The sequence below is a fragment of the Megalops cyprinoides genome, chromosome 7, assembly GCF_013368585.1.
Source record: "Megalops cyprinoides isolate fMegCyp1 chromosome 7, fMegCyp1.pri, whole genome shotgun sequence".
In the NCBI taxonomy this organism is placed as follows: domain Eukaryota; kingdom Metazoa; phylum Chordata; class Actinopteri; order Elopiformes; family Megalopidae; genus Megalops; species Megalops cyprinoides.
Genome location: NC_050589.1, coordinates 33676674 through 33695208, shown reverse-complemented (window position 1 = coordinate 33695208; position 18535 = coordinate 33676674). Strand labels below are relative to the sequence as shown.

Genomic DNA, 18535 nt, shown 5'->3' with positions numbered 1-18535 from the left:
TCCCAGATGGAAAAGGATATTCTAGCAGACCAGCCCCCCCCCCCCCAGCCGCTCTCTCTTTTTCTCCTTCACAGCCACTTCTCTCCATTCCTAAGGGCTGCCTGCCAGGCTGATGTCACCCCCCTTGGCCACGCCCCCACCACTCAACTCATCTGCCACTGATCTATAGAATGTGTTTACCAGGGGGCCTCCTGATTAGCATAACTGATAGATCCAGTGCACGATGGCCAGGCCTGGGGGATGGCTGCCCTCTTCGAAAGCCCCCCACCAGCCAGCTCTTGCAACGGTTCACACCCTCCATGTCTGCATTGTTGTTTCTGCAACTGGACACTGTTTTTTTTGTTCATAGATTTGCAAAGGGGACATACAATCAATATTCTGCCCTCCTTGGTGATGCTCGGGGGAAATGTTCCCTCAATTCATTTGTAGGTGATTATACAGAAATCCCTCGAATGCCCTGCAAGGCTGGGCAGAGGAATAGTATTTAATGGTGCAATTTAGAAAAAAAAAAATGGAACTGAGGTGGAGTTCTGACACCCTGATTGATTAATTAAGCCAAACAGGGAGTCTGATTTCTCCCGCTATTACAATATGTTACCACACAGAACACTCCATACATTTATACTTTTGTGGAAAAAGCATACTAGACATTTCCTTGACACAGAGATCAGATCAGAAGGGTCAGATCCACCCCCCTCTCCTCAAAAGGTGTCACTAGTTGAAGATAAACAATTTTTTTCTGCCCCCCATGTAACTCAATGGCATTTGCTGCAATGATGTGAAGTGATATGATGTGAGGGGTTTTTCCGCAAAAAGTGTAAATGCGGGGCTTCCTAAGCCTCCATATTTACATCTCAGAGGTTTTCTGGTTATGCACAGTCGGCAGGTATTTCTGTCTCACAACCCCTTGGTCTTACAGTGGAGACACATGTTGCACTAAGATGGGAGGCTTTTTGTGACTCCCACTCACCTTGAAATTGCCTCAGCATGCCACAGTACACACACACAGTACACCGCAGTGCACCAAGGGTTTAAGATCGTTTTGGATAGAAACACTGTCCTGTCTACACATCGTTAAAAGTTAGTATATGAGAGCCAATCAACGATTTGTTAGCTTTGCTGCCCTCTCACCGATGACACTTTATGCCCTCTGACAAAAATCTGGGATGTGTGCACTGGTGACTGTCATACATTCCTCTGGAAACCTTCACAACAGTTAGATGGCGTCGGGATTTAGGGCTTGGCAGGTTCCACCACCGGCCGAGACAGGAGGCGCTGGCGTTGACCTCAGTCTTGTCTTTGCCACAAGACCTGCCACACAGCTTACCTCTCCTTCTCACCCTGGCCTCAGTCTCAGGCTTCTATGCACGGGCACATTTCAAAACCCAAGAACGTCATAAAGAAGAAATGGAGGATCTGAACGAAATAGATTTCTTCTTTGTGGAAGAAATCAATTCAAGGTGCTGTATGGTGGCCTGCTCAGCTCCCTCCCCGCAGCTGGTAACCATTTAGATATTGGGGAAAAAAAGACGCCTGGGCCCAGAATATGGCTCGAGTCACACTCCCTCACATAACGCTGACTTTTTCACAAAGCAAAGAGGGGGGTCGCTGCGGCCGCTCCTGATTACTGGAAGCAGATCTCCAAGGCAGAGGTTCCGAGAGCAGAGGAAAGGGAAAAAAATCATTACTTCACTCCTTGTCCTCAGAACATTCTGGACAAGGGGAGATATTGTAGCCTGATGTCTCGAGAGCTGAAAAAAAAACATCCAATTCATGCACAGACAGCTGTGACCTGCTCCTCCCCGGAAAGTTCAGATTTGCCGACTCACAGCTGCGAGTGCGCGGTTCTCTACCCCTGTCCCAGTTGTGGCGCAGTGACATCACGGGCCATCGTCTTTGCAGTGCTGTGCCCTTCCTGACACAAGCACTCCTGATGGTCAGCAAAGCAAAGGCAGTGACTGCAAGAGGGAGGCTTACCAACTAGCCTCAAGTTACCTATGGTGACTCCAGAACAGGCATTCAAGAGCGCTGACGGAATTCGTTTATAGAGAGGGAACGAACCGTGCATTCATCTCCAAATGTTTGACAAAGAGCGAGCTGCCATGGATCCCTCTATTGGCTGCTTCGGAGACCACCCTCATCGACATTTCATTAGAGAAAATTTCCTTTGATGAGAAAAAATACTGTTACAAGCCCCTCATTCTTCTGTAATTTTTTACATCCACATCATTTGAGTGTTTTATCACACCTGCTCACGCATGGGCCCATAATTTTCCTGGGCTGAACATTAGACGAACTGCAGTGCTGAAAAGTTCATCTATTCATCCACAAAGTAAATGTGGACTAATTGGAGACAGGAACAGAACTCACAGGGAGACAACTCCTATCGATGATACACAACATGGCTAGCCTGTGTTTATCAGATAAAATGAGTGCCTAAGTGTGTGAGAGATTTCAGATCCTCATTACTTTGATCCAGACTCTGCCTCTTGTGATAAAAAGTTGTCAGTGCGCTCTCTTGTTGCAGACTGACAGAGGGACAGATGTGCAGAGAGCCTAATGCAATATCCTCAGCAAAGGACAGTGAGTCTCAGTTCATCACTCGGAATCCCACTACTGAAACCAGGGAGGTGGACTACAATGTCATTTCACCACCTATGTCAAGTGGTTCTTTGGACAGTCACAACGGTGATACGACAGTAACCTGAAGTCTAAATAATACCCACAGGCTTTTCTGGGTCATCAGTCGAACCGAGTCTAAGTGGTGTTGCCCTTCAGCTAAAAGACAATGCCATGAATACTGCATAGACCTCACGAGGAACAATATGAGCAAATTACAAGTAACACGCTACAGCTAAATTAGTGGGTCATACTTGTTTGTACCAGCAACTATTAGAAAGTACCAGAAATCTATTAGAATAAAATATGTGTTTGTGGAAGTCTGCTCTCACAAAAATGTTGAAAACAACATTTGATAAATGGTTGAAATTGAGTCTGACAGGCAGCACAGCATGATGCGCTTAGCTGTCATTTATTCATGTAATTATCTGTGTCATTATATTTATTATACCTATTTATTCAATGCCGTTGGGGTTTATAAATGAAAAGTGGGCACAGTTTTTGTTTATGTTATGCAACATTAAGAATGCAATAGACAATTATGATGACAGTCTGTCATTTTATTCATTGACAATCTTGGATAAGTTTGTTGCAGGTCCTAGCGTAAATACACTGGCTGGAGCTAACACGTACAGTACAGTAAACACAGTGGACAGCCCTAACACCTCTTCTCTAGCAAAACCCTCTCTCAACAGCTATTAAACTGCCAAGGCATATGACCAACCCCCACCCCCCCAAACATAATAGCCCCCATCATTGACCATTACCAACCACACACAGGACACCCATTCACACCTCACCTTTAAAGGTGGATGCAGAGGGCTTAAAAGCACATATTAGTCTTAAAAAGCCAAAACAGTCCTTCTATCCCCCTCCTTTCACCTTGCTCCTTTTTGTCAATCACCTCTGTATCACCCATAACAAATGGCTTCACCCCCTCCTTTCTCCCCCCCTCCCTTCTCTCATCCCCTGGATGAAAGGCAGGCATTGAGCCGGCAGCAGCATTCCAGAACCCCGGCCCACGGCTCCAGAGAGTCTGGCTGTTCCACACTGCTGGGAGCGATTAGTTTAAGATGGGCCTAACCCGCCTTCTCCCTCGTGGAAACCAGGCAGATCTCCCCTTACATTTGGTGGGGCGTGAGCAACTGTGTGCTACATACGAACATGTGTGGTGTGTGCATGTGCATGTGTGTGTGTGTGTGTGTGTGTGTGTCTGCATGTGTGTGTGTCTGCGTGTGTGTATACACAGTCTTAATAAGGAGGGTCACACACTCCCTTGGCTGCATCCTCTCAAAGTTTCCATTTGGACGAGGCCAGATAAAGGGACGCCAAACCTTTCCCCTTCCCACTTCCCCAACAGTTTATAAGGCAAATAAATTATATTAAATAACCCCCTTTTCTCCCTTGTAAAACTCTATACCAGATAAAATCAACAGACAGTCTGTCTCTGACCCAAATGATAACAGCTATTAAGGTCCATGACTCTGCACAAATCTGGTTTCAAGCACACTGCACCAGCCTTACCAAAATGAAGATCAGGACTTTCAAACGAGTTTACTTCACACATGGTTGAGAAGTTGTGTTGATGGTCCTCATCAATAGTTTATTAATGGAACAGTGGATCTCCTACAGCGCACCTCACTACATCTGATACAGCAATGTCCTCATTTGCAATGTAAATGCTCATGTTCAAATTCAGCAATGGCATTGCCGTGTGTGACTGCATAAGGAAATTGTGTAGTTCGCTTATTCTTTTACGAGGATGCTAAAATTGATCTTTGTCATTTCCGTTGCTCAGCTCTGACACAGAAGCCTGTAAGGGGGAAAAAGGAAAAGTCAGCCATGCCATTGACTCAAAGGCTTCTCGTGACACTTGCGGCGGGGAATTTCTCATCGAAGCGAAAGGATTGCTCCTTCCACGGTCCTTCCTTCCTCCTGCTGCAGACAATCCAATAATAACCTCCGAGCCCCCCCCCCCCCCCCCCGTGGGGAAGAGAGCAGCTGTGCTGTGCTTCTGCTGGGCGAGGCCCCGCACCTGCGTTCTGCAGGTGTCTCATCTGGAGCGTGCCTTCTGAACACCTGGCCGCCAGGAGATGGCCCGCGGGGCTTTTCAAGGACGCCGTGGCGGATAAAGCCCCGCTCTCGGGCGTGGAGAGCTGCGCGCTTCTGACTGTGTTTAGGCTCATCGAGAGGACAATCCCACAATGCTCCTCTCCTATCCCCAATGGGTGAAAAATATGTGATTTCAAAGGGATCTAAGAGCTCCAACACTTTCCAAATGTCATAAGATATGAAAAACTATAATGGCAGGGGAAAAAATATTAAAGGATTTTAATTCTCTTACTGTGAACTCACATCAGCAGGATAGGGACTGATGCAGCAGGAAATGCCAAGGAGTCTCTTTCATGACACAGAGCAGCTCCAGGCCTCAGGACGGCAAAACTGTTGATCTCACGTAATCTCCCTGTCGCTATGAATCACAGCCTCTCCGACTAGTAAGGAAAGAATCACAAATCACAACCGGGGGAAAATTATTAGGGCAATTTTCTTACCCTTTAAAACCAGCAGAGCCTGGAACTTTAACCAGCCACTTCCCAGTAATTCAGAACTGAGGCTTGTTACAGTGGGTGGAAAACCAGGGTGAACATTACCATCAAGGGACCCCTAACTGTACAGACAGCGCACACATGGAAGATCTAGTGTCCCCCACACAGCTTCTGACATCTCAAAATAACAGAACACCTCACCTCAGCAGGTCTCTCCAGCACAGCACAGAAAATGAAATGCTTAGCTAACATTTAACTCACTCCTGGGACACACTTAGTCAACACATACATTACAGCATGAATTTGATTTTTTTCTTGGAAGAAATATAACCACTCATATGCTTCACATATTCACATGCTCGTAAAGCCATTCCATACATACATATTGAGAGGCAAAAACCACATGAGAGCATGTGTAATCATTTTTGTGGTTGATAAAAATATGCAGTAAAATATGCCATTCATTGTCAATTACTATTATCACCAATGTCCAGAGTGAAAACGAAAAAACTAAGCCTGGAATATGATGCTAGGATAGTTTGGACAGTTTTTTTTACTTTTTGGCATATTTGTTCTACATCTATGTAGGAATAGCATTAAAAACAAGCCTACTGACCCAAAAAACCTCTCATTGCACCTTGATGAAGAGCCAGAGTATCTATATCCTATAAACCTTTTTGGAAAACAACATCAGACACATACCTCATTTTAATGCAATAGTTCAGTACTGGTGTGACATGAGCGCAGTTTGTAATGTTACATTATTCAGAGGCAACATTGCAATCTCTTTGCAGTCAATCTTAAGAGGGATTGCTGTGCATACAATTGTACATCTTGACCATTCTGTGACACATTAATACAATTATTGTTTTGCTACAACAATTATTGATTTATGCTGCAATCTGCAAAACAGAAATGATGACAGGGATGTGCATTCTGAATAACTGAATAATATTGTGTGGTTTTATGGAATATTTGAATAATTAAGCCCCACCCCACAATCACTGTTTGAAAGCCTAGGTCTTTCTACACAAAAAAATGACTCACCGCAAAGATCTGGATTCACTCAGAGTTTCATTTTTGTTGATTAAAATGCATTTGAATGCTAATCTAAGGAATTGATTTGTGATGTCAAGGTTGGATTTTATGTCCTGTCCTTAAATGATACAATAGCCTAGTTTAATGTTACAATAAAAAAGACTGCTTCTTTACCATCTGTAGAGCCATATACAGTGAAAGGCAACTGCGGAAGTATTCATATCTTAACAACCCACACTGTTAAATACATGTTGCCAATCTCTGGGGATAAGAAATAAAGTTTGACTTATGACGTGTGGATACACTAATGGTCGTCCTCTGGATGTACATTCTCGAGAATTCCTGCTGATGGGATATTCAAAGAAGCTGGCCGCACATCTGGATACAATCCTCTCGACCCCTTAACGCGGCACACGACAACAAGAAACAGCTGTGCCGGCCTGTTGTCAATTAGGCCTCCATTCTCTCGGCGGCCAATCAATTTGTGCTTTGTGTTGCCTCACAGTCTAATGTGGAACACAGCAAGCCTGCGCGCACACACACACAGTCTTACCCTGCACACATACACACACACACACACACACAAAAACAGATGCCTGAACCTGAACACATCAGAAATTGTACACATAAAGACAACCAGTTGCTAACTGTTGCAGCCTAAACAATTTTGCCACAGATGGTACAAGCCTTCAGCCTGTGAGTTTACCTCACTTTCCACACAAAGCACGTCCTGTGTCCATTCCCAAATTCTTCAGGTGGTTCTAATTCTCACTGTCTCGAACTATGACTTTACATTTTAAGCATGGAGACCCTGTTAAACAGCAGGGGATTTGGGTTCAAGGACAGTGCAAGCTTGTCTTTTTTAACAAGGTTGATAGAATTGTGTCTGATTTTGCACCAAATTAGGTGTTTGACAAAGTATTTGTCATATAATGTTAAGTGTGAGGTTAATGCTTTACTTCCTGGGCTGGGCAGCAAGTATATTAAAAAAAACTTTTCATAGAAAAATTGATGAATTTGCCTCCTTTTGATTCACTGACCTGAAAAAGTTCCACTTTTTGCATTGATGCAGTGTGACAAAAGGTTTGAGAGTCTGGCTTTACATTGGAAACTAACTTCATCCCATGAAATTGAAGTTTGACATTAACATTGAAACATTAATCTGTATTTGCAATGACCAGACAAAATTTTTACATAGCATAAATATTAACTTCTTCAATGACAATCAGTCCAAATTATGAAGCTGACACTGGACCCACAGCAAGGTTCCAACTTCAACAAACTTGCTAGCTTTTTCCTGACAAAAGCACCATGAATTTACAGACTTTAACTAACTCACAAAGTGGAAATGTAAACAAACTAACTAGCTAACAAATATAGGTGGTGACATCACAGCCATTCTGCTCATGGCGCTGTCCTGTATTTTGACTGAGTGGGCATCTGTATATTCACTTTTTAGTAATATTTGATCTCAAACATTGTTGTTTACATTATATATAGATTATATTTACCCACAGGCAAACAGCGAAAAGTATATATTTTATAACTGGGGTACACTGTAAATTCATTCTTCACAGTTACATTACAGTACATGCATTTAACAGATACTCCTACCCAGAGCGACTTCCATCACAAAGTTAGTTAAGCCAAACTTCAATGTATTACAGTCTTATTCACAACAGCACATCGGCTGTAAATGTGTACGGTCACTGGATAGCGCTACCACACAGCTTAAGCACAGAAAGTCCAAAATAAATTGTTTGCAGCAATGCTGGCGGTTCATTAATGTCTCATGAGAAATATGTGATTACTGGTAAGTTTTCTGTCCTCCACAGCCTCAGAGGACTGAGTAGGCTTAACCCGCACATATGATTTTGTGTTTGCTGTCAGGGGGGAGCAACGGCCACAAACAAAGGAACAACCCAAGTCTCTTCCCTTGCGTCAACACTGAGACATAGATTTCCAGCTGCCTAATTCTCTGGGCTCTATGAATCAAACTCGTTTTATCGGAGCATCAGTTGGATTCAGATGAAACCAACCAACTCTCAGCTCTCTAAATATGTTCTCCTAGCACCTCCAGGCTGTGAAAATTCAAACAGGTGTTAAACAGTCATGGCACCCACCTCAGGGAAGACACAGGTTCAAGTCATGCTGGGGTTGAGCGGGTTCAAGACTACCAGCTCCAGCAGCATAACATTGGGGGGGGGCTGGCTGGCCGCACTGGAAGCCAGGCTGGAGCCAAAAGCAATTAGTCCTAATGCAAACCTGCAGGCAGGCCCTTTTTAATTCAGCTCCTTCCGAACCCCGGCGGTTTTGGACGATATCCCCCTCGCAGAGGAAAGGGGGGGATAGAGGCAAGACGCCCAACTCTGAAGGGCCACTTTTTTCCCCCAAAATTTTATTCAATCCAGAAGGATCAAACCACTCATTCTGGTGTACAATTGTTCTCTGTTTTGAACTAAGTCATAAGGACCAACATCATATAACTGTTTTGAAATGAATCCCAGAACAACAGGGCAATACTTAAGTATGACACCAAAGAGCAAATTGCACTGTTGCTTACACGCTAAACTTCTTGATTCACGCTGACCCCCATACTGTTAGTATCATTAGCCTACAGGCAAGTATTTGATATTCACAAATAATAACAGCATGAGTCAAACACTATTTTAGGAAATGCAAAACAGTCACTGTTTACATTGAGGTGCTACATAAGAAGGGCTGCTGTTGTATGGTGACAATTGCACGATTGTTGTAATTAATATTATTACTGATGTCAACGTCTTTCTAGCGGTATCATTCGTTTCACGAGTGGGCTCTAGGGGCAAATTAAAGCCCCCGGTTAAACAATGACACAATCGTGTCCTCGGGCGCCTGACACCCCGCTTACATTACATGACAGTGTTTTTGCCCCGCGGGGCAACTAGACAAGAAGGAGCCTTAGTTGTCAGCTTTAAAGCTGCCTGGTGTTATTGTCTTGAAAAGCTGTAAACTCCAGATGGTGCGAAACTTTGTCTGATTATGGACTAATCTCCAGTTGAGTGGGGAGGACGGAAAATGGCCTTTCCAAAAAAAGGGGGTTCAAGCAATGCTCCTTTCTGTAGTCATATTTACATGACAAAAGAATTTTAGAATATCGAAATAATGGAAAACGGGGACCTTCGCGCGCTCGAGAGTTACCATGTGTCTCTTGTGTCACTGTAGCCACTGAACATTTTTAATCAACGACAGAGCCAAAAGCATCTTTTTCACCCGGGTGACATCCATGCAAACCACAGTCTGCTATTTGCAAGTGATACCAGTAACACAAACTAGCATAAGTGTAGACTACATAGCTGACAATTCGTCAGTTTAAACGGCGCCGCTACTACCGTTTACAGTTTAGCCTACTAGATAGCTGTCTCCTAATATATCGGAACCAAAGACAATTAGCTTGCTACGCACTCAAATGCACGCTCTGTAATAAGAGCTATAGACATTCACGATCGCCTGGCACCCAGATTCTGCCAGCAAATTACTAACTAGCTAGATGCCTTACTGTATTGGAGGCTAGCTAACTAGTCAGTTAGCTGACTACACTGAATATAAATTGTAATTCGCTAGCTAGTAGAAGTATTTCAATACGTCATCAGATCTATCGAACACAGCAAATGCTTGTCACCGGTTGTAATTCCATACGACCAGGTTGCTTAATTTGCTAGAAAAGGCATTTGTCCTAGTCGGCCATGTCCTGACAATAATCAAACTGTCAACATCTGCGCTCGAGCATAGCTGTTGCATTAATCCAACGTAAACAAACAATAACTTACACTGAAAAGCGCCGGGAATGCCAACCATTTCGCTTCTCGTTCGGTTGGTAAATGAGCCAATTGTGTTTGCTCACTCCGGATCCAGATGCTAGGCGCTGTAGACCATTCAAGTGCGCTGTTGGTGTTTCATTCGTCGATCGGGATTGAATGTCCTTAGGACGGGAATGGAGAGCAGAATAAAACCCCCCTTCTCGAGTCCGGGTTGAAGAGGAGGTGTAATAGGGGCGGGGAACCCTCTACAGGACTTGCCAACAAAAGAGGGGAAACATTGTTTTTATATGGTTAGCTACAAGACAACTGAAACTAAGCGACCTGCTGTCCGCGGGTGTTTGAAGCGGACAACAATGTTTAATTTTAAGCATTGTTGAATCAAGATTAAGCATTTCCAAAAGTCTAAACGCTTCAAAGCGCTCAAAGATTATATGTTTATTATCAAGACCAGAATAGTCACAAAGGTCAAAATATAATCTTTTTGTTTGAAGTGTTCACACCTTTGGAAAAGTTTCCTCCTGATGTGCAACAGCCAATAACTTGCTGAATGGTGCTTAATAGATGCCACATGCGTCGCCAAGGAGGTTTAGAAAAATGAATGTTTACAATCATGTTTTTAAATGGTTAAAAAGTCACCGACACCGGTGTTTTTGTATATTGTAACAGCAGCTGATCTCACTTGTACATCCTCACCGTTTCAGAGGTTGTATGCGTGACAAATAATGGATTAAAATATGTATCGCTTCTGACACCCGACCGGTGCACGTGTTTTAGTTTCAGTTGACTCCGTGGTTATCCAGCTAACAATGTTTCCCTTCTTAAAGTCAGGCTGCCAGACGTAATAACATGTATCAGGCAGATACAATGTTTTCATTTTTAGCAGCCTGCAAACACCTGTTCAGGAGGTTTCAGCTGGAACATTCAACTGCAGGTGGCTGTGCAATGTTACTCAGATAACCCGATAGCTATGTTAATCCTCTCCCAATGGGAGGAACACAATTTCTTATCTTTGTGGCAGGACGCATTCTTCTCAACGAATAACCAAATAACGTGGTCAGGGACAACAAAAATAAGCGATCAAGTGTCAAGTGCCAAGCCACATGTCTGTAAATGTGACTGTGAAATGTGTTCATGGTACCACGTGTTGTATTTGTCAGAAATTAATACTATAGTGTGGATGATAACTTAGTTTTGTCAGCTCTGTACCTAAGTTTGACAAGTGTACACATTTCATGTCTACATTTTTAACAAGACCATGTCTTCATACTGGACAGGCACTTACATCCCAAGACAAGAGTTTGGCAAAGATGGATTTTCCCCCTGCTACCCCTTTTTCTCATTGCTGGCTTCACGTTCCAAAAAACAATGACCCATTGAGGATTAATGACTCTGTTGGAGACCATCCAGCTCCTCATATGTTATTCTTTACAAGCAGGGCATTTGGATCCTGAGATTAACTCGTCCCCCACCCCCCTCTCTTCCTCCTCCTTCCTTGACCTTTTCCCCCACGCACAAACACACACACACACACACACACACGCCACACACTCCTGCTCCTATCTAACCCTGCAAGGCTACCACCTGCTCTCTCAAGCATGCTGCACAGCTGCTGAGCTACAATAACAAATTAACACCCACCAACGCAGAATATTACCTACTGTGTGTGACAGAGCAGGGTCCTCTGCCCGCCTGTCTTCCCCTCCTCTGCTCTGGCAGAATGGACTGAGCAGAACCGGCCACCCCCCCCCCCCCCCCCCATAACCCCTCCCCCCTTTCCCCTCCCCAGACATCAGGGCTGAGGGCTAGCTCCAGAAATCCAGGCCCAGGCATACGGCCTAACAGGGGAAATTGGTGTGTGGTTGTCGCGGAGCTGGAATTGATAGGAGTTTATTTCCCCTGGTTCAACTGCAGCCCTTCTGCCCCTCTGGGCGCAGTGTCAAAAGAAGTGAAAATTGCATTAGATTTAACAATGGGGCACAGGATGGCGTGGTGCTCACCAACTGTGTAGCACGCTGAAGGCCACATCAGGATGTTGGCAAACACGATGTGCGCTGAAAACAAACGCAAGGTGACGGCCCAGACACAGAGTTAATAAGCTGTCAAGATGTGATTCCCAAATTCAAAGACACCTTCTTTTCCAATGGTCTTTTGTTTAGCCTGGACATTTTAGGGCATGTCTTTTAAGAGGGGTACACTCTTTTTTGTGGTTGTATCTGTGTAAACAGACTTGGTGTGTGCATAAGTCCACTATAGACAGCTCTAGATAGTCCAAGAATGACTCGAGTTAAGAGTTTGATTATTATGAGGTCACTGGTGCAACGCTTGTTGATGAGCTATTGTGCTGTGTGATGGGGATTGTGGGATTACATCCCACATTACATTTGGAAAACAGCACTCATACAGCACTGCACACAGGTTTTTTAAGAAAATAATTGACGTTATGATCTATACCATTGTCCACTTTGGCACAAGTTAGGTATTATGTGAAGTGTAGACCATAACACAATGTGATTAAAATGATTTTAGATTTGACTTTTCAGTTGGAGTAGTCACTATGATTCTAGCAAAAAGCAAATCATCTCCTGGATCCCAGCAACCCCACCCCTCAGCAGAAAATAAGTCTTTCGCACAAGCACTGAAATGAACTCCTAGCCTCATGCTGAGGAAAATAGCAACGAAGCAAAACAACACAGACATTCTCATTACCTTCACAAGACCCTAGCCCTCCCCTAGTCCCCTAGTGACAGCTCTGTCTCTGAATCAATAGAGCAATCAGGCCAAGACTGCACTGTGACTACAGTCTCGTAATGGAGACCTTTTCGGCCCTTTGAAATGAGGCTGGTTGCATTAGGCCTCCGTAATTAGATGTCACAAAATAAGCTGTGGTTGTTATCCTGGAGAGAGCCCATGTCTCCCAGAGCTGCAGTAAGTTATTGTACAATGCACTGTGAGGGGAGCTGTCTCAACCTATTTTTTTCTTGACTTTCCCTCTATATCCAGAGAATCCACTTGGCTAACATTATTCCCATGCACTTTGAATACATAACAAATAATTCTTTTTGAGAAACAGTTATTCAAAATAATGCAATGGAACAGTGATATAACCATGTTCCTAAATTGTTCCCATGCCTCTAAGCTGGATTTTGGATTTTTCTTTGCTGTGGGGCCAGTCTGTTCCTTCAAAATGGCAGGGAGCTGCCACAGAATCACATCCCTCATGACAAAATCCAAATTGGTGGCAAACATCTTTCCCGGGCATGCTACATTGTGATCTTCCATACACCTCACCTCCTGTGGTTGGCTCCTTTGTGTCATGTGACCAATGCAGTAAACATATTTGAAATCTGTTTGTAGCATAGATCAGCGCTGAACGTTACCCCTGTGGTGCACAGGGGGTCATAAAACAGATGCCTTATTAATTCTCAAGAGTAAAGCCCCTCATACATTAAAAACCCCATCTCCACGCCCTCCAAATCCGAGACACTGGAGAGGTTATCTCCCTAAGGTTAAAGCCATCGCTGCGGTTGGCAGGAAGGAGACAGACCCCAGACAGACAGGAGGAAGCAGATGGGGGGTCGTCAGTCCATCGTTTGATGGTCAGCCCCCCCCTCAACGCCCCACATTCACTGCGACTGGCTGAGAGGCCCTTGGAGCAGCTGCCAGGGTTTTGGGGGGATGGTGTCGGCAAGGTGATTAGGTGCATGGCAGGGTCAGAGCAAGGGGCAGTTTAGCTTATGCACTCCCCCCAAACCCACTGAGGTCTCAGAGGGAGAGATGTGGAGAAGAGAGCACTTTCCATCTGACTAGGAAACAGGTGGAGCTGGTTAGCAGTCACCCCTCAGCCACATGTTGCCCAGTCTGAGCCAGACCCGAAACCCGGTCAGACCGCAGCCGAGAAGGCAGGGTCCCAGACTCTCGGCCCATATGGCAGACTCAGGGGGCTCGGCCGAGCTGTGGGGGTGTCTGAAATTAATCACCAAGCCGTCCCAACTGTCCACAGCCCTCACAGGGCCGATCGATGCATATATCTGCTCATATAGAATGCAAGGGGATCCTACAATTTTCACTAATTAATTCTTAAAGCTTTTCATAGTATTAGGTTGTTTCCAGATGGAATCACTTTTGGAAGCCACCTGCCAAATTTAAAATGCATTGAGAGGGAGACAGGCTGATGTTTACATAAAGAGAAAGTCAGGCAGGGGACTGAAATAATCGTTACTGTGTTCACGGTTTGAGGTTTGTTTTTTTTTTTTTACCAAACTAATCCAGCTGGAACACACTCAGTCATTTTCTTTCTGCATCTCTTGACTTTTGCATTGGCAAAATGATTTCTGCAGTTGTACATCTTTTGCCAGTCCCATAGTTAAAAAAAACTGACAATCTGTTCATAGAAACTTCACATAAATTGAGATTTATTTTTGAAAATCTGAAAGTGCTTTTAGTTACCTACCTGTTCATTTTCTCAGTTCCGACTCAATTGTCCTAATAAAATAAGATTTACATGAAATACAGTATCTTCGATTTTTTTTAAGTGGAAATCTTTAGCTGAAAATTAACTTGATCCAGCAATCAGACGTAATTTAGTGTGACAAGAGTGACACCTTTTGATTAATTTTTCTTTTAGTGTTCGAACTGTAAATGAGACACATGATATACTGATTGTGTCCTTTTATTTTCATACGAAGTTGGTCACACACAAATGTGCACATATGCAAACACACACACACATACTCTTGAACCATTGCTTAATATTTCACAAATGTATTTTTGCTTTTCAATTCACACTGGATTCATGTTTTTGCTTTTGGAGTCCTACTAGTTACTTCACTTGGTCCGTGCCTTTTCACAACTCATGTTTACTGAAAAGACCTTGTGGGCGAAGCTGGCCAGCACAAATGAACAGAAGGAACGAGTGTACAAAAAATTACTTTAAAACCAACAAACAAAAGAACCAGCCACTGCACACTAAAAAACTACTGAAGGTAGTGAGCTGTCCTGTTTTCCAACCACACACCTATATTTAATATACTTTTAATTAAGCAGGTTTGTGTGTTACCTACAAGTAGATTAAACATGATGGCAATTACAATTCACAATGAACCTGCCTGGAATGAAGCTTATGGTATGACGTATTTCTATTGCAAATATAACACATTAGAAGAATCAAGGATTCTTAAATCAAACTAACAATACTACAAGAAAACAACACATGACTAACATGTCATAACTAACACATTTCAACACTTCTGGGGACAGGTGAAGGCTTCTCCTTCACAGATCTATTTACCCAGTTAATAATATATATGCATTACTGTTTACGCAATGGATGCAAAGTGATATTGATGTCTATAAGGATCCAAACCCCTAAAATTTTGGCCCTAAGACCCTGACTATTAGTCCACACTGCCCAATTTTTTAAATCATAATCAGTCTCACCATCCAAGTTTATTTTCCTATGCATAAGCACTACTTTTGATGACATGCTTGCTAAGTTGTCACAAAATATCATCACCACCAGGGGGAGGTGGAGGTGCAAATAACAGATCCCTCAAGGCACTGTCTGGAATGGTATCAATTCTGAGTCAACATTCTCAGTAATAGGATGACACAGACAGCTGAAGGCTAATATTTGAGGGCAAATAAAACTAGGCTTCATGAAATACAAGAACTTAATTTCAGGAAAAACACATACAATGTCCAGCCTGTTTCAAAGCTTTGAACCCAGCTGACATAAATTACAGTCTGTCAAAGCCTGTCCTAATCTATGGTTTGTTCATTCGCATTTGTCAGAGGTATGTTTGTGATTATGTTCGGTATAATTGCTCCCGTCTCCATCCACCTACTTAAGTTGCTCAGAAACATTCGTTTGCTGTCAAAGATTGAAACAGATCATTTTAGTCCACTCAGAGCAGGAGAGGAAAGGTTTCCATTGATTTTGAGTGTCTCATCTCCTCAGTTAATTCTGTCCTTACCTCATTGTAATGTATCATTCTCCACTGAACAATGCAGCTGCAGGAGGGACAGTATTTGCAGGGATGGAAATGGCTTAAGTAAAAGCGGACCTGACGAAAGATGTGTGTAATTCGCCGCTGCTGTGCGTGTGCACTTTTCTTCCCTGGGGCTGATGGCCTTGCTGTTGCGCTGGCAGAAACGCTTGCTCCTTTTGCAGGTGAAAATGAGACATTGGAACCGTGAATCAAAACCATTATCTCTCTGAGACACATTCCGTAGTTTACCCCAATGACAGGCATTCTTTGGTTGACTGACACATCTCCGATGCCTTCTGGGCTGCCTCACGTTATCTTAGTCCACCAGGGGGAGCCAGCGATCAGCGTAAATGTGCTTCCAGTGATGCTCACTTGTGCTTACCTGGCATGGAGTTGAACAAACAAAGTGAAGAGGACAAAACAAATCCATTCAAAGGTAGTGGTCCTGATCTGGTCTGAGCCCAGCAGTGGCAAGTACGTCAGGTGCCAATGGTACGTGGCTTGGTGCTTACAGTGTGAGTGCCGACCAAAGGATCAACTCCATCCTGAAGCCTGACCATGCTCTTCAGAGCAGCCAACTCCTCTCCCTGAAGTGGTGGTCACTGCTTGGAGCAAATCATGCTGTGTGAGGCTACCGAAGCAACCAGTGGGCCACCAAGGGGCACAAAAATGTCAGCTTTAGTTTCACCTGTGGTTCTATTTGTTTACATAAGAAGCTCCCCCTACAACCCACCCATACACTCCCACCCATACAACCCCCACACAAACACATACAGTAAAACAACTGTGTCCTCAGTAGGCTGCTTTTGGTTAGGACCAAAAAGGCCAAAAAGGGAGGGGGGGGGTCTAAGATCAGGACTGTTTGGCAGACAATGGGACAAGTGTGACCCAACACCTCGGTCCATGAGTCTTTGGGCTTGGCCAGTTATAGGACTCCATTCTCTGTGCCTGCACTGCTTTAGACAGAGATTGAAAGCACTCCCCCTCACCTTCAGCAAGAGAGGCCTACTCCTATAAATAGTTCATATTGTTTCATTAGCTGCATCCCCATCTCTGGCTGCAGCTGTAGCTCAGGCATTACACATGAGCAATGGGACCATTACAGCCATTTGAAAAATAATGTTCATTTGATTTTAGAACACCATCCACTAGGTCCTAAGAATTGGGACAATGATTTAGAATGTGAAGGCGTTAGGTCCCTTTTGTAATACGCATGATCCGAAGTTCAGTTAAGTCAAGCCAATGTAGTTAGGTTCTTCGATTGTTCTGTAAGGGCTAATCCTGGACTATGTGCTGCCAGGATAGGATTTGGCAGTGGATATGTTTCTGTAATATGCCCCCTGCTGGTAGGTCTTGACCCCACTGGGTGTTCCCTGCATGATACAACAAAACAATTGAAAATCCAACTGAACTGACCCTGGATCCACATTCCAGAACAAGGTTTGTGGATAAAACTGACATCAGGGCTGAGATCTTTGAGGCTCCAGTGAATGACATATTCTTCTCATCAGATATTGATTAATGAGATGGCTTCCAGGACAAGTAAGACAGATCCATAATGCAAGGGCTCAACAACTACCCGAAAGGACTTTAACAGTGTCTACTGTGTTTTATGTATTTATTTATTTAACTGGGGGGGGGGGGGGGGGGGTGTGATTGTTGTCATAGGGACATGGAGTAGGACTACAGCCTATAAGTGCAGAGACCTAACTGATCTCGATTATCTGTCATTTGTTTTTGGTCACAGACAAAATTGTACAGCTCGACGGAAGCATGGGAACTGTGTTCAGCTTTCTGAGTGTAAAGATGTGAAGGCGAGTTAGGTACACTGAGTTGTTTGGTTATATAATTCACACCTAAGACATCTCTACAACATCGTTTGTTGTTTTCTGTCAGCGGAGGGCCTCTGGAGTCCACTTAGCTTTTAGTTTTTGAGTGGGGGATGATGAAATGTCGGCTCCCTGTACCAAACAACAGAAGAGAGGTGTGCTAATTAAAGGTTGAGTATTTTGTTGTTGTTGTTGTAGCAAATGTATTGTCTATCTATTTCTTTATCTCTCACTCTCTACCTACCTATCCGTCTGTCTGTCTGCTTGCATATTTGTCCATCAGTCTTTGTTCAGTTATTCATTCATTTATGCATACTGACACAATTTGCACGTGGACTGGAATTTATTCACACACATTATTATTGCCCAGATGAGATTCGCAGGCGGGGAGCGGTAGTGAGTGAAGCATGGTCGTTTTCTTTATGTGTCTGCTCTCAGAATTAGGGATAGAGCTGTGTTATACTTTTGAATTCAGTTCGACACGGTCCAAGATCAATGGGAAGGGTCAGTTGTTAGACTGGCTTCTCATAAGTGATAATCTACGACCCAGAACTGGGTGTTTTGTAATTTGGCACAGTCCTGGTTAGAACAGAACGTCCAAAAGTGATCAAGTGTTTGGAACCTGATTAAAAGCTGTCTCGTTTCCCCGGTAATTAGTCAAGCATTCTGTCAGCAGAGTTTTTATTTTTGTAAGTCTCTCGGATAAGAAGTTACGA

The 18535-nt window shown here is 43.7% G+C and overlaps 1 protein-coding gene across 1 annotated transcript in view; it reads right to left on the bottom strand.

Annotated features, from left to right (window-relative positions):
* LOC118780980 (protein CBFA2T2-like) overlaps positions 1 to 10183 on the bottom strand; it is a 33984-nt gene extending 23801 nt beyond the window's left edge. Inside the window, exon 1 of the mRNA XM_036533794.1 lies at positions 10013 to 10183. Coding sequence (XP_036389687.1) covers positions 10013 to 10040 — 28 coding nt within the window. The 5' untranslated portion in view covers positions 10041 to 10183. The remainder of the gene's footprint in view (positions 1 to 10012) is intronic.
* Between the last annotated feature and the right edge of the window lie 8352 nt (positions 10184 to 18535).